Source organism: Lolium perenne, chromosome 5 (genome assembly GCF_019359855.2).
Source record: "Lolium perenne isolate Kyuss_39 chromosome 5, Kyuss_2.0, whole genome shotgun sequence".
Classification (NCBI taxonomy): domain Eukaryota; kingdom Viridiplantae; phylum Streptophyta; class Magnoliopsida; order Poales; family Poaceae; genus Lolium; species Lolium perenne.
This window is the reverse complement of record NC_067248.2, coordinates 229,594,917-229,611,636: the sequence shown is the minus strand read 5'-3', so window position 1 is coordinate 229,611,636 and position 16,720 is coordinate 229,594,917. Positions and strand designations below refer to the sequence as shown.

Sequence of the window (16,720 nt, the reverse complement as noted above, 5' to 3'; positions counted from 1 at the left end):
CAGACTTCAACAAGGTATTAGACAACCCAAAAAATATACTGATGGTATAGTTCGATATGGCATGTTTTCAACTACAGGTGAACCATCATCTCTCTCTGAGGCTCTTGGTGATTCAAAGTGGCATCAAGCTATGAAGGAGGAATACAGTGCATTGTTAGAAAATCAAACCTAGCGTCTTGTTCCTCCAAGCAGCAGCAAAAATTTGATTGACTGTAAATGGGTCTATCGTGTTAAAAGGAGAGCTGATGGCACCATTGATAGGTACAAAGCAAGATTAGTTGCTAAAGGGTTCAAGTAAAGGTATGGCATTGATTATGAGCACACATTCAGTCCTGTAGTTAAAATTGCCACTGTCAGGATTGTTTTATCCATTGTTGTTTCTAGAGGTTTGCATCTTAGGCAGCTAGATGTCAAGAACGTGTTTCTTCATGGTGTTCTGGAAGAGGAGGTCTATATGAGGCAGCCACCTGGTTTTGAGGATTCCACTACACCACATTATGTCTGCAAGCTGGATAAGGCATTATATGGGCTGAAACAAGCTCCTCGTGCCTGGTATGCAAAGTTGAGTTCTAAGCTGTGTGCTCTTGGTTTTACACCCTCAAAGGCAGATACTTCATTGTTCCTGTTTCACAAGACAAGTATCACTATATTTGTTCTGGTTTATATTGATGACATTATAGTTACTAGTTCCTCTAGCTATGCCATATCTGCTCTTCTCAAAGACTTGAACAAGAATTTTTCTATCAAGGATCTTGGTGACTTGCATTTCTTCCTCGGTATTGAGGTTAAACGGGTGAATGATGGTCTTCTCTTGACACAAGAAAAATATGCTACAGAACTGCTTGACAAGGTTGGTATGCGGCTTTGTAAGTCAGCTCCTACACCATTGTCCACCTCGGAACAATTGTCTCTTGCAAGTGGTACACCCCTTGGCACTGAAGATTGCACACAGTTTAGGAGTATTGTTGGAGCGCTGCAATACTTGACCCTGACTCGTCCGGATTTGGCATTTTCTGTTAACAAAATTTGTCAATATCTTCATGCTCCAACTACTGAACATTGGACAGCTGCGAAACGCATTCTTAGATATGTCAAGAGTACAATAAAGCTGGGGATTACATTTACATCATCAACCTCCACCTTTCTCAGTGCCTTCTCTGATGCGGATTGGGCAGGTGATATTGATGACAGACGTTCCACAGGTGGTTTTGCTATCTTTGTGGGTCCAAATTTAGTTTCATGGAGTGCCAGGAAACAACCTACTGTATCCAGATCCAGTACTGAGGCTGAGTACAAAGCATTAGCAAATGCTACAGCAGAAATGATTTGGGTAGAGGCCCTTCTTATGGAACTTGGAGTTAAATTGCGGCAGAAGCCAACTCTTTGGTGTGATAATCTGGGAGCTACGTTTCTATCTGTTAACCCAGTGTTTCATGCTCGCACCAAACATATTGAGATTGATTTCCATTTCGTAAGAGAGCGAGTTGCTAGAAATCAGCTGGCCATTCGGTTTGTCTCAAGCAATGATCAAGTGGCAGATGGTTTTACAAAAGTTCTTCCGGTCAAGAAACTTGATGAGTTCAAGCGTAATCTTAACCTGTCTGCAGGTTTAGATTAAGGGGGGCTGTTAGAGTTGTAATACCAGGTTATAATATGTAATACGTATACCATACATAGATGTGTATTGGATACGTAAACCATGTACTCTTATACCCCTATATAACATGCAACCCGTACGAGATCCAAGTACGGTTCCCTCAAACACTTGTGATACATCCAAGTTGAAAAAGAATAACTTGCCAAAAGATTTCAAGAGGTTTGTTGACCATGTCATTAGTGAAGGCAGTAATACTAAGATAGTGAGATCAAAGCCATCATGGAAGAAGTTGCCAAGTGTGGGGCTTCCGAGATGAGTGATGAGTACTACATGGCTACAAAGTTGTTTGCTAAACCATCAAACATAAGCTTCTTTTTATCGATGAAGACAAAGGAGGCGAAGCTCAATTAGCTCAAGAGACAGTTTGAAGACAGGAAGAGAAACTAGTGTATTCTAGTGTGCTTCTTGTAGAAAAAATTATTTCAACTATGTAATCCTATGTTCTCTTTAGAACAATATGCTTGAACCATGTTCTTCTTTGCTGGTGCTTGTGAACAATATGTCTGAACCATGATGTGTATCAATTAGTTTGTATTATGTGATACTCGCCTCTTGTTTGTATTTTCTATATCGACTAATTGTTTTCCTGTGATACTAACCTCATGTTTGTATTTGCTATGTTAATAGATGAGCACAACAACTAACAGTGACACTGACACTTGCTCAAGTGAAAGTGCTGATGAGTCAAGTGGAAGGATGAAGATTATACAGAAGCTACATCAACAATATATGTATGTTGCTTTTGTTGCTGCCACTCACTTTGAGAAGTATCTAATGAAAAAGAAAAGGAAAGAGGTAAGAGTTACTGGACAACAATGGGTCTACGATTAATTTGGGGTCTTCTAAAGATTGCTACAAGATGTTCAGAATGCATAGGCCTTGTTTTGATGCATTACATGAGACTTTGGTGCGTAACTATGGTTTGCGAGAAACAACTAATATGTGTTCTGAAGAGGCTCTTGGGATGTTCTTGTGGACTGTTGGTAGCCCGCAGTCAGTGAGTCACTCAGAAATGTCATAGAACGATGTGTTGCTGTCTTGAAGCAAAAATGGCGCATTTTGAAAGCTATGCCAGGCTACAAACCGAGGAAGCAAGCAATGATTATCATTGCTTTTCTCGCATTGCACAACTTCATCCGAGATAGTGCTTTGTATGATTACCACTTTGCTAGATGTGATGCTCACGAGGACTACATTCCTCTAGGCCATGTAGTCAATAATAGTGGTGGGAACTTTGTGGCGGGTGCCAATGGTACATGGACGCAACTCGTAATTGCATTGCTGATGCTTTGATGGCCGCTTGAGAGTAGGAGGTAACAGGTGGAACCGATATATTGACATGAGAACTTAATATTTTGCAACCAAACGATGGGTTGATAATATATATATTATTAATAGTAGTACCCGATATGTTATGATTTGTTTAAATTTGTTGCCATGTGACAAATGTATCTATGCACTACCTATATTATCAAAGGAATGTAATTCCACTTAAATCGAGTGAAAATTGCTCAATTTCAACAAAAAAAAAAGATTCTCAAACGCATCGTTTTAGGTTATAACACGAAAGTTGGAACTTAAATTCGATCAACAGAACTACAAGGGTATTCAAGACATTTCAACATACTTTAGGTGCAGCAGCAGCTGCAACAGCCGGTGAAACAAACAGACAACAGATAACTCCAACCTTCCAGCTCCAGCTGGCAGCTACCGCTGATTCTGGCAGCTGCAGCTGTGGCAGCTGCAGCCGTGGAGCTTCAGCCCAAATAAACACAACCTAAGAAGGCAACCATTGATCCCTCGACTCTCAGCTTGTGACTGTTTGGGGGCTCTAGTCTCGGTTGCATAGTCCCGGTTGCAGAACCAGAACTAAAGGCAGTTATGAACCGGAACTGATACAGTACTTACATGAACTTATAGGTAGGCATGAACGCACGCTGCCCACTAACACCACCTAGCAAGGCCATGCACTCACGCCCAATTTGACCCAGCACTTCACTAACTAACTTCACTCACGCCCCAATTTGACCCAGCACTTCACTAACTTCATGTACTAACTATTTCCTAGCTACACTGTACCTCGCAGAGAGGGACTTCAACGTCCAAAACCCCGACCAGAACAGTAGACTGGAGGCTTGGTGGAGCAGGGCACGGGAGGAGGTTCCGACCGCTAACAGACGCTCGTTCGATACTATGGTGATCCTGACCTCGTGGATGCTTTGGAAGCAAAGGAATGCCCGAGTCTTTGGCAATCAAAGGGACCTATGCGACGCAACACAGCTGACGGAGAGGATCAAGGAGGAGCTATATCTATGGGAGTTGGCTCATGCCGGAGGGAGTGCGCCTGCCTCGAGAGAGTAGGCTTAGGGGTTTAGGAGGAGGGTGAGTGTGTGCGTGTAGGTGTTGTGCCGCCAGGGTTGTTTGCAGCCTTGGTTGGCCTCTTGTAAATGTTTTGCTCTCTTCTATAAAAGTATGGTATGCCCTTGGCATGCTCTCAAAAAAAAAACTATTTCCTAGCTACATGCACGTCTAGCACCATTCCCTCAACGGCCACATGCAAGACTTTGCCATCGTGCAATGCACCATCACACAACTGACTATCTATTTGCCGGATCACCTGGCTCGACTTGATCAGCTTGTCACGCCTCATCCGACGTATCGTATGGCTCCATGGGCATATCAGTATCTCACGATACTCGCCGCATCACGGCAGCCCGGCATCTCGCGTCCTTCACGCACACAGCTGAAGCATCCTTGTCTTAAACCATCTATTCTAAACTACATGAACTCAAAATATAAACATGTAGATACAACAAGATTCAAGATTAAGTCTAACAGTGACTTCTCCCGGACCGGCTACTCTCTCCTATTCAGCGAAGACTAGCCGATGAGTTATATTTGCTATCTGTTACTATTTCACTAATCCTAGAATTTATGTAATTATACAGTATTACAGATTGCGATCTCCAATTATCATATTTGTTTGATTTATCATACACTGCAATTATTTCTTGAACCCTCATCAATCATCAAGTCATCATGCCAACACATTCATATTGCCAACTTTTTAGCAATTTATTAGTGATACTTGTTCGGTCTATTTATGAGAAGTTCGACTCGTCATGAATGGGTAAATTCCTGATGAGTCACATTATTTATTGTTTCAGTGTAGTAAATTTAATCTTTCAGCATTAGTATTTGATGTATGAAATAATAAATATTCAACTTATATAGTTATTAAATGAAAAGTATGTTTATTAGTTTATGATTGTTTCTCTAAATTATGGCCTCATTTTAAACTTCTCTCCCGGGACCTAAATTCGTGGAGACGGCCTTGGGTATCATATTGATATACTAATATAACTTTTTTATTGATTTTTTAATGGATGTGTTGATGATCATCATCATATATATGTGAATCCAAATATGTGCAGGTGCGCTCATGACATGTATCTGTATGTACCAACTGTGGAATACTGCTCCCAATGTATGCATAGACGTCGCGATATCATGCGCCTTCTACAAGCTCAGCGTCCTCGCGGCGGATGTCCGGAGACGTGGCTTTTCGCCCGACCTCATCATCCGGATCAAATTTGGTTAGACCTCATGTGTCCACATATTTTTTAATAATTCTAACTCTTTGGGATTTATTAGCTAACATTTTGTCATTGTTCTTATACTCCCACACCCGAAATAAAAAACTCCTAATGTATGTACTGCATGCGTGCAGCTCTTGTGGCGGCCATGTTCTCGAGGGCTGACCTCCGAAAGTGTACACACCCTTTGATCATTATATCAGGTGCGTACATAAAAGCTACAATTAGAGAAAAATCAGTTGATTTGGTTGCATGTCACGCTGTAATTAAGATCTGGCATTTACTAAAAAAGATGACGACGTACGTTCTTTTTTGTGTGTGTGTGGCCAGGCTGCCTGTTTACTTCATCTACTTGATGTCGGTATTGTGGGATTTACGTGGCATGAAGAAGTTCGCAAAATATGCTCTACCTGCAAGCATATACCGTGTAGTCTTGTTTAAAAAACCAGTAGTGATGAAGAAACCAAGAAAGTCTAGCGTTTCCGGTGCAAAGACTGATGGTGAGCTAGTGCAATGTGTACATGAACCAAAAAGCTCTAGGGATGCAAATGAAGTCGGCGAGGCACAATTCATCTCTGAACCAACCGATTCTAGTAGTGCGAAGCAAGACGGTGAGGTGCTGCAGTCTTTCTCTGCACCAGACAATCATATACATATCACTGTCAAGCAAGAGGGCGAGCCACTGCAAGTATTTGTCTCTGAACCAGAGAATTTATAGTAGCAGTAATGTAAAGGGATAAAGCGAGCCCCTGCAATTTGTTGCTGAACCAGACAAATCATGATCAATGGCGGCACTGTACTAGCTTGCTATTTGCGTTCAGCATTATCCATACTGAATATTTTATTGAAAGTGAGACTAAAAAAAATGCCGCAGGAAACTATAGTTACAATGTACTAAGCAGAAGGTAGTTTTTAGCCCAAAACGCCACTGATGCATGTTTATATCGGTATGCCAACTAGAATCTACAATGGTAGATAACACGCATGGTCGGCCTGCATATGTATGCCTTTTACCTGCAACCTTAAAACCCAACACTGGATCAACTAGCCTTATGTTCGTATGTGTAAATAGTGGACAAGTTTGTGAGTTCTTCGCTTTTTTGCTACCGCATCGAGTTCAAAGTTCAAACCGCATCTTCGTACCGGCCTATTCTGCAATCAGACAAATCGATATGAAGTTCTGAAAATCACTGCTTCATCGGGGAAGTGCTTCAGACCTTGAGTCGTATTCGACACTACTCGGCAGTGTTGAGACAAATCCTTTTGCATACGAAGAAATAAGTAAATCATCGAGCCAAGTTATTTGCCCACTACCCTGGGGTCTGGTACGTGTCTGGAGTCTGCACAGAGCTCATCAGTTAATGGCACCTTGTAAGTGCTCTGTCAACATGTTCAACGTGTGCAGTTACTACTACACGGTGTTCAGGTCAGGTTTTCTCTGTTCTATTTCATATTTTCAGTTCAGTTGAGTGAGATAAATCAGAAGCGGGGACTATTTGGACAAAGAGCAAACACTGAAGGAAACATGACACGCTCTTATGCAAAAAACATTATTTTGCAACATAAGAGTTACACGAGTTTTAATTTTCATTTTATTTTGTGAATGGCTTTAATTTTCCTTGCTTCAGAGTTGTGATCAAGTGGGTAAAGCGTAAACACGCACCGAAAGAAACATGACCCGCTCTTATTTTTTTAGATACTAGGCAAAGATTTGCCCGACTTTAAATTAATAAAGCCAACAAGGTAGCAAGGTTTAGATACAAACTGCTGGGCATTACAGCTTCGCCAACGCACACATCAGCATAAAGTTTCTAACAAGATTCACGAAGACAGACAGAGCCACATCAACATGGAAAGGTCTTCAAGCATTCCAGGCCGTCCCAGGCACCCCACCATGGCACGGGCTACTCCATCATGTCACCGCTGGCCTGAGAGACGCGTACAGCTCCCTTAGCTCGCGCACCATCCAGCTTAAGCCCTCCTTTTCTCTTGACTTGCATTTTAGGCTCCACAACTGCAAAAAAATGATGATTTTGTAAACGATGTCAGCTGGGTTAGCAATAATTTTCTTTTCAATAGCAAGTTTATTGCGCACATTCCACAGCGCCCAAGACTGGGCAAGGAAAAGGATCCACAACAACTTTCTGGGGTAACCCGAGAAGCTAGACAAGATAGCATGGAACTGGGCAAAGTTAGCGGGGCGCCAGTTGCACCCGAGCAGCTGGCGCGTGACTGACCACGCGAAGATCGCCAAAGAACAGGAGAAGAAGATATGGCTAACATCCTCCGGCGCACCACACAGGGCACATTGGCCGTTTGACGGACCATGTCGAGTAAGGATCTGCAGTGCCGAGGGCAGCTTATCCAGGGCTAACTGCCAGGAGAAGATTTTGATTTTTAGCGGAACCGAGGCTTCCCACAAGTCTTTGAAATGAGCCACCGTCGTGCCCTTCGACAGCATAGCATACATGGATCTCACTGAGTATGATCCGTTTTGTTCCAGGTGCCAAGAGATGATGTCTTGACCCGTGGTGAGGATCACCTCAGCCATGCTTCTTTGAAGATCTTCCCACTGCCGCACACCCTCCGGATCAAGAGAACGACGAAAACGGACTTATGACCCGCTCTTATGCAAAATCATTTCAAGACAAAGAAAGGGATCACCCGAGCTCGGGAGCTAAATAGACTTTTCGACAACACTACCCGAACTCGTCTAGTATCGACGATGGTCGGTGGAAGAATCAGACAAAAAAGTAATCGGTGTTGGGCCCGGCGGTAGAAAAGTTTCGGAATCACGCGAGGGGGGGGGGGGGAGAGGGAGGGGAGGGAGGGACCAGAGAATGGGGGAGATGGTGGAATGGTGCCTAGGTCACCGACTAGAGGGACATTGAAGAACATGAGACGCGTCTGCGACATGTCCACGCGGAGGCAAATTCAGCCCAACTTTGGTCTAGAGTTCGGTCCGTGTTGATAGAAAAATGTACCTGCCATGAAATATTTCATGCCATTGAGACCTGCTTTGTGTTCTCATCGACATGTATATGTGCATCTAAGTCAAATGGGTGGTCGCGTCGGAGAAGTCCTAATCTCGAGGGCGCGCGTGGTTAGACCCCCACAAGGGGCAATACGCCAATAAGCCTTCCCTCTTGTTGCAATACGAGTTAAATATTGTTACAACTAGACCCGTAATTAATTAGTACGAAAAAAAGTATCTACGAATTTGTGTTTAAGAAGTTAAGTTTAAAGGATTATTTAGGTATAAAGGACTAATTTTACTCCTTAATAAAAAAAGTAGTAGCAGTTTATAAATTTTAAGAGATGGGCTATCCCTAGCACCGAACAGCTGACGACCGTGTCACCGGCTCGGTCGGGTCGGCACGACTTGGGCGCGGGTCGAAACAAGCAAGGGTTCAGGGGTTTGCTCCGCACTTGGGCCCGCGATCTCCGCCCCCCTGTCCCAACTCCCGAGAGCGTCTCTCCATTCCTGCGCGCCGGAACGGAACAGCACCGCCGCGGCCTTGAGGTAACCCTACCGCCGCATCTTACAGTACCGGCCCCCGGCCGATGAAATCAATTCCGGTAGCGATGATGGCATCTGCGCCTCTCCACTGACCTCCCCGCCTCCTCATCCAGCGGCGGGCTCCAGGACCTCGACCTCTCCCCCGCTCCCCGGCGACAAGGCAGACCTCCAGGACCACTCCCGGACCAACACTCGAACGAGGTGAGACCCCTTCGTGCCCCAGATCATGTAGAGTCCGTGAAATGTGTTTGCTCCTAATTCAGATCGATCGAGTAGAGTCCGTGAAACGTGTTTGCTCGGCCCCGCTGGCAATAGCATCAGCAATCTGTTGATATCTGGCTTATACTGTATTTCCTTTTACCGAAATTGCTAACCGTGCTCAGTTCCGAATAATGGAGCTTTCGTGAATCATGCTTCACAAGGTTGGCTCTGGGATTCAGAAACTTGATTATTAGGGGCCGGGCGTGATTTCAGGGGGGGGAGAAATTTTAACTACATCCACATGATCATGTCTTAAACTTGCTTCCAAATGTTCCACTTCTATTCTTATTGTTGTATCATTGTGGGTGGGTTAAAATCTATTTCGTACTGTACTAATAACTTGGTTATACTGTTATCTCGCTTGTGGCATTTGACTTTTTAGCTCTCCACGGAACCATGGCTCTCATCGCTGTGGGCATGAAAGGAGGCGTCGAGGTCCTGCACATGTTCGGTGGCACCAACGCCGGCATGCTCTGCCGACGCACCTCCTATGTGCCACTCTCAACCACTGCTCGCTCTAGTTTCACCACCTGTGCACTGGTCCATCGCAACAACTCATCGATAAGTAAGTCCCCATTACTTTTAGACAAGCAATAATATGATTTTATCCATTTATGCAGTAGACTGAGATAACTAAGTTGTCATCATGTGCAGGAAGCAGAGGTAGTGATCTGGGGTTTACAGGAGCAATCTGCACCATTGGTAACTACTTTTTGATGTCTTCAGTGTTTGGCATACTCTCAAACTGATTATGGCTTTGCTTCCTATCGCTGTGTGATTCATCCTGAACTCCATGCCCATCCCTTTTTTTCTGCAGGTAGTCATTATCCTACTAAAGGCAATTGGGGCTGTAAAGCTAAGCCAGCAACCCTGAACCTGGCATTGGCCATTAACATCATCTACTTCCTAGTGCTTGTGAGCCTCATCTTGTGGAAGAAAATCCGTGCAAAGAAACTGATGAGCCAGTTAGCACTTCTTCTTCTAAGTTTATGCATCTGCCTGGCAGTATTTGCTGCAAAGGGAAACAAGATGGCTATTTGTGCTGTCACATTGTTCGATAAGGCTGGGAAGATCTACAAGGTGTTGGGCCACTTACTCAGCATTCTTGGAGCGCCTCTGTGATCTTCCAGCAGGTAACATCTTGTTTGTCATAATAATTAATTATGCAGCTTCGATGATGATGTCATGACAAGCTATGGTCTGGGATGTATAAATTTCCCTCCGTGTGTTGTAAGTTGTAACTGGATCAAAGGCCTTAGGTTGTATGCCAAATCATGTCTTATCTTAGATAATACTTTTAATCCCCTGAACTCAAGATTTCACAACGGCACTGTATTTGACAAAATCAACAGCTCTGTTCTTGCATCAGCTTTTGTACTTAATAACTCGTTCTTCTATCGGTTGGAAATCTCAAGGGGTCTATATTATACTGCATAAGTCATGCAATACTATAGTTTTGTAGAAAACACAATCATAAATTTCCCATCAATTCGTACAACATTGCCATGATTTCCTTAATAGAACCATTACTCCCATCACCTAACATTTACTGTAGCACTATAAGCTTAGATCTCGGTATATTTACAGTGGAAAAAATCATAATTAAATCAGTGAAGATTGTTTTTGCAACTGACCAATTAGTACTACTAAATTCTCACTTTATCATACCCGCAAACAAAAAATCTTGCTGTATCATACCAATTTGATCTGAAGAGAGATCTTGTAATTCTGGACTTGTAGAGTACATATGTGGATGCACAGAATTTGTCCTGTTTTTGAGTATGGATGATTCAAGTTTAATTTAGCAGTAATTAGCTTCATACATACCAAGTAGTTATTTTTTCTGAAACCGACTATTTTCATAATATGGATGTACTTTACTGAGTCAAGAATTGCAATGTGTAGGTAGTTTCCTTTTTCAATCTTTTCAAAAAGGCATATATTTTCTTTTCTGAGATCACTTGTGTCACTAGTTCATGAGTATCCAATGCATGCAGCATACATGTATACTAGATGCATGTTGCAAGTGTATTGGAAAAAAAACATATGAGCTTAAGCGTACACATAAGCTTGAATGTTCAAAGTTAGTCTTTATTGTGTATTTGGTGTATAAGGCCATCCTTGTATCGTAACACTTGTTTCTTCTTTCTTACTAACAGCGTTCTTGCTTTTTTGGGCAGGGTTACGAAGGACGGTGTTCTTGTGGAGGGCCTATCCTGGAAGGATGTGGAGAGACTGATTGATGACTGCAACAATGGGCACAAGACCAAATGAATTAGTGACCAAGCTTAGTCTAATCGAAATAGACAATGTGTTTTTATGACAGTACTGTTTGACTGATGAATGAAGTGTCGTTAAGATAATGCACCATCTCAGTATTTTTGGTATAAATCTATAATGGTTACTTGTATCAATAATTAATGCCTGTCAAGCATTTTGGCTTGCTTATACTGACGCTGATGTTTTTGGCACCGTATGTCTCTCCTCACTTCTTTCTACCTATGCTTATATGCAAGCTGTGTAGCTGGGTATTTTTTTTGAGTGGTATGGTGTGTTATGCATACAGCGTGTACCCACTACAGGAATGGGGCAATATGCCGAGGGCCGGGAACCCTCGGCGTAGCCTGCTTTGGCCGTCGGCGTAGGCTACGCCGAGGGCCGCCCTCGGCATAGCTCCTCGGCGTCTAACTCTCTCGGCAAAACCACTATCGCCGTCGGCGTAGCCCGGCCCTCGGCGTAGCACGCTACGCCGACGACAAAACCCTCGGCATAGACTTTAAAAAAATTCAAATTTCCCTTTTCCAAAAAAATTCGAAAAAAAAATATTCAAATTTTTTTTTACCCATCCTCACACTGCTCCAGCCTCAGTACGCTTAACTTCTTGGTTCCATTCGGATGAGCTTCCATTATAGAACTAACACCTCTTGCTGATAATAATAGCATATCAACCCTATTAACCCTTGAACCGTGATGCACACCTCTTTATTTTTGAATCCCAAACAATTACTTAAGTAGACAACAATGAATATATAAGTAATAATAATATTGAATTCAAATAACAATAAAATGATTTTATTTTTTGGTCTTTTTTCTATTTAATATGGAATAATAAATATCTTCAAATCCGAAAATCGAAATTCCACAAATAATATGTCTAAATCGATCAGAAAAAATGAGAGGAATCTAAATATAACATCCATATCATCATTTGAACCTAAAAATTAGAGGAATCCAAATATGACGCCCAATTTGCCATGTGGCCAAAACGGCCCCCTCGGGAGATGCGAAATGGCCGTATCGGGCGGGTTGGTGCACCGTTCGCCAACATGCTAAACGGAAAAAAAATTAGCACATAAAGTGATGTGTTATAGACCTAAAAACATTTTTTGCGGAATTTATTGAGCGACGGAAAGTGTACCCCTAGTTCAAATCCGGTCAGTTTCCAGCGGATTCGGCGGGACACCGCAGGAAGCCGCAGGGATTCTCAGATAGCTAGCACATACATATGACATATGGTATGTGGTGCCGAGGCGGTGTCCTACCACTACGCGGAGGTCTCGCACAATACTAAAATGCGCCCCATGTAGCTGCTTCACAAAAAAACCCGTTTTGGCACCCCCGAAAATTAAAAAACCATCGCCCATGAGTCGGATTGGAAATACGCTCCCGGGGCCTTGCTTCCCATCCCAGGGACCACGCACGTGCCAAATATGGCCTCGTTCCGACAAACTATGCGGTGTCACGGGCCGTTTCCTACTCATTTGCCCTAATAGCCATAGAACTCCGGACGTGATAGCCCTGTTTGTGAAGGGTTTTCCAAAATAATTGCCGTATCCTAATTCCGACGTTTGGAGTGGTTACTAGGACACATAAAATGACGCCATGCGGCTCCGCGGGATTTTCTGACTTCGTTTAAATTGCCATTTGGCCAAAACTGCCCCCACAGAGATGCGGTATGGCCGTACCGGGCGCGCTGGTGCACCCGTTTACCATCGCTCTAAACGGAAAAAAATTCGCACATAAAGTGATATGTCATAGACCTAAAAACATTTTTCCCGGAATTTATTGAGCGACAAAAAGTGTAGCCCTAGTTCAAATCTGGTCACTTTCCAGCGGATTCAGCGGGACACCGCAGGAAGCCGCATGTATTCCCAGATAGCTAGCGCACACATATGGCATGTGATATGTGGTGCGAAGGCGGTGCCCTACCACTACGCGGAGGTCTCGCGCAATACTAAAATGCGCCCCATGTAGCTGCTTCACAAAAAACCCCGTTTTGGCACCCCGAAAATAAAAAAACCATCGCCCACGGGTCGGATTGGAAATCCTCTCCCGGGTCCTTGCTTCCCATCCCAGGGACCACGCACGTGCCAAATATGGCAACGTTCCGACAAACTATGCGGTGTCACGGGCCGTTTCCTACTCATTTGCCCTAAAAGCCATAGAACTCCGGACGTGATAGCCCTGTTTGTGAAGGGTTTTCCAAAATAATTGTCGTATCCTAATTCCGACTTTTGGAGTGTTTACTAGGACACATAAAATGATGCCATGCGGCTCCGCGGGATTTTCTGACTTCGTTTAAATTGCCATTTGGCCAAAACGGCCCCCCACGGAGATGCGGTATGGTCGTACCGGGGGCGCTGGTGCACCCGTTTACCATCGCGCTAAACGGAAAAAAATTCGCAAATAAAGTGATATGTTATAAACCTAAAAACATTTTTCCCGGAATTTATTGAGCGACGGAAAGTGTAGCCCTAGTTCAAATCCGGTCACTTTCCAGCGGATTCGGCGGGACACCGCAGGAAGCCGCATGGATTCCCAGATAGCTAGCGCGCACATATGGCATGTGATATGTGGTGCGAAGGCGGTGTCCTACCACTACGCAGATGTAGGGATTCGTAGCATAGAAAATAAAAAATTTCCTACCGCGAGAACGCAATCCAAGCCAAGATGCAATCTAGAAGATGGGAGCAACGAGGGGATGAACGAGACTAACCCTTGAAGATTTCCAAAGCCTACAAGAGGAGGCTCTCGTTGCTGCGGTAGACGATCACTTGCCGCTTTCAAAAGCGCGTAGAAGATCTTGACGGTGCCACAATCGGGCAGCACCTCCGTACTCGGTCACACGTTCGGTGTTGATGACGACGTCCTTTTCCCCGTTCCAGCGGGCAGCGGATGTAGTAGATCCTCCTCGGAATCCCGGCAGCACGACGGCGTGGTGGCGGTGGTGGTGGAGATCTCCGACAGAGCTTCGCCTAAGCTATGTGGGAGGGAGAGGTAGGAGGGAACCGCTAGGGTTTGGGAGAGGGGGCGCCGGCTAGGGCAGCCTTGAGGGGGTGCGGCCATGGTGGTCTTGGTGTGGCCGGCCAGCCCCTCCCCTCCCCTCTTTATATAGGTGGAAGCCCTAAGGATTAGGTCAAAAGTCTCCGAATAAGACCCCAACATAAAACCTTCCATATGACCAAACCTAGGGGGAGTGGGACTCCCCCTTTTCCTTTGGTGGGGTGGCCGGCCACCATGGGGAGGAGTCCACTTGGGACTCCTCCCCCCTTAGGCTGGCCGGCCAAGTTGGGTGGAGTCTCTCTGGGACTCCACCTTCCATGCTTATTTCTTCCGGACTCTTCTAGAACCTTCCAGAGAAAATACCGGATCATTTTCAAACCTAGAAAATGACTTCCTATATATGAATCTTATTCTCCGGACCATTCCGGACCTCCTCGTGATGTCCTGGATCCCATCCGAGACTCCGAACAAAACTTCGAACTCCATTCCATATTTCCATATCTACTTAAACGACATCAAACCTTAAGTGTGTCACCCTACGGTTCGCGAACTATGTAGACATGGTTGAGAACTCTCTCCGACCAATAACCAATAGCGGGATCTGGAGATCCATAATGGCTCCCACATATTCAACGATGACTTTAGTGATCGAATGAACCATTCACATACGATACCAATTCCCTTTGTCACGCGATATTTTACTTGTCCGAGGTTTGATCATCGGTATCACTCTATACCTTGTTCAACCTCGTCTCCTGACAAGTACTCTTTACTCGTACCGTGGTATGTGGTCTCTTATGAACTTATTCATATGCTTGCAAGACATTAGACGACATTCCACCGAGAGGGCCCAGAGTATATCTATCCGTCATCGGGATGGACAAATCCCACTGTTGATCCATATGCCTCAACTCATACTTTCCGGATACTTAATCCCACCTTTATAACCACCCATTTACGCAGTGGCGTTTGATGTAATCAAAGTACCTTTCCGGTATAAGTGATTTACATGATCTCATGGTCGAAAGGACTAGGTAACTATGTATCGAAAGCTTATGGCAGCATATCCTATGCATCCTGGGCATTCGTGCATCCGTGCATCCGGTCCGGTCCATGCCCTTTGATCCAAATCCTATGCACAAGATCATAGATGTGGCTATTTTTCACTAACACGCCCGCCTAAACACTAAGTTAGCGTATCTTTACAATAAGATCCTTTCTAATCCTTCCTAAATCTATTGGGCAACGCGGGCGGCAGCGACTAGAAAACGCTATGGCCGGTGGCTTGCGGTGGCGATGGAGAGCCGGAGATCGCAAACGCTATGGCTGGAGACGGATTGCAGCGGCGGTGGAGCTCGGCGACCTCATAACGTATGAGTTGGCGGCGACCAACTAACGCGATGGCCGGCGGCGACCATCTCGACGCGCGATCGGCAACGGCGGCGACCAAGATTCATGCGGCCGGTGGCGACCATCAATGGTACAAGATCTTGTAACATGCATGCAGCATCAAGTGTTACCCAACGCTGAGCATACCCAGCCCCTGCACATGTACGTGCGTACGAAGTACGATCCGTCGATCCGGTGCTGGCCGCCGGCGACTAGATTCCATGGTCATTGTCCACTCGTCCAGCGTCCGTCATAGCCATGGTCTGGATCTGGGTATGGAACGACTCATTCCATCTACAAAGGATTTTAGGAACCTTGACGTTGATCAGGGAGGTAACTGCAACTTAGTCATGATATTGATAACGTGCATGCGATTTAGATCGGATGGACAATGGCAGCGGATGCAGGGATACACAAGTTCCCAGGATGCATAGGATACGTTGCCAAAGCTTATAGCAAATAACTTAATGACGTGATCTTATGCTACGCTTAATTGGATGTGTCCATTACATCATTCATATAATGACATAATCTTGTTATTAATAACATCCAATGTTCATGATCACGAAACCATGATCATCTATTAATCAACAAGCTAGTTATACAAGAGGCTTACTAGGGACTCTTTGTTGTTCACATAACACACATGTATCAATGTTTCGGTTAATACAATTATAGCATGGTATGTAAACATTATCATAAACACAAAGATATATTATAATAACCATTTTATTATTGCCTCTTGGGCATATCTCCAACAGTCTCCCACTTGCACTAGAGTCAATAATCTAGTTTACATTTGTAAAGATATAACACCTTGGCCTTCCGGTGCTTTATCATGTTTTGCTCACGGGAGAAGTTTTAGTCAACGGATCTGACATGCTCAGAAACGTATGTATTTTGCAATTCATTTGCGTCTCAACGCATCACTCATTTTCTAAATGAGTCGGCATTAAATATGTTTGGTCTTCTGGTGGAACCTTAATTCCGCGGTCTGAAATATGTCACTAATAT

At 44.3% G+C, this 16,720-nt stretch overlaps 1 protein-coding gene across 1 annotated transcript; it reads left to right on the top strand.

Annotated features, from left to right (window-relative positions):
• Positions 1-8,675: 8,675 nt before the first annotated feature.
• LOC127298269 (uncharacterized) lies at positions 8,676-11,494 on the top strand. Its single transcript, XM_051328172.2, has 6 exons — positions 8,676-8,776; positions 8,887-8,974; positions 9,417-9,599; positions 9,689-9,736; positions 9,852-10,167; positions 11,215-11,494. The coding sequence occupies exons 3-5, from the start codon at positions 9,431-9,433 to the stop codon at positions 10,154-10,156; spliced, it is 522 nt and encodes a 173-aa protein (XP_051184132.1). The 5' UTR covers positions 8,676-8,776; positions 8,887-8,974; positions 9,417-9,430; the 3' UTR covers positions 10,157-10,167; positions 11,215-11,494.
• Positions 11,495-16,720: the final 5,226 nt, after the last annotated feature.

Excerpts from the sequence above, each read along its gene's own strand:
- LOC127298269 (XM_051328172.2), top strand. The coding sequence starts at position 9,431 with ATGGCTCTCATCGCTGTGGGCATGAAAGGAGGCGTCGAGGTCCTGCAC. Across the intron at positions 9,600-9,688 it reads TCGCAACAACTCATCGATAA|GAAGCAGAGGTAGTGATCTG; the intron begins GTAAGTCCCCAT and ends CATCATGTGCAG. Across the intron at positions 9,737-9,851 it reads AGGAGCAATCTGCACCATTG|GTAGTCATTATCCTACTAAA; the intron begins GTAACTACTTTT and ends TTTTTTCTGCAG.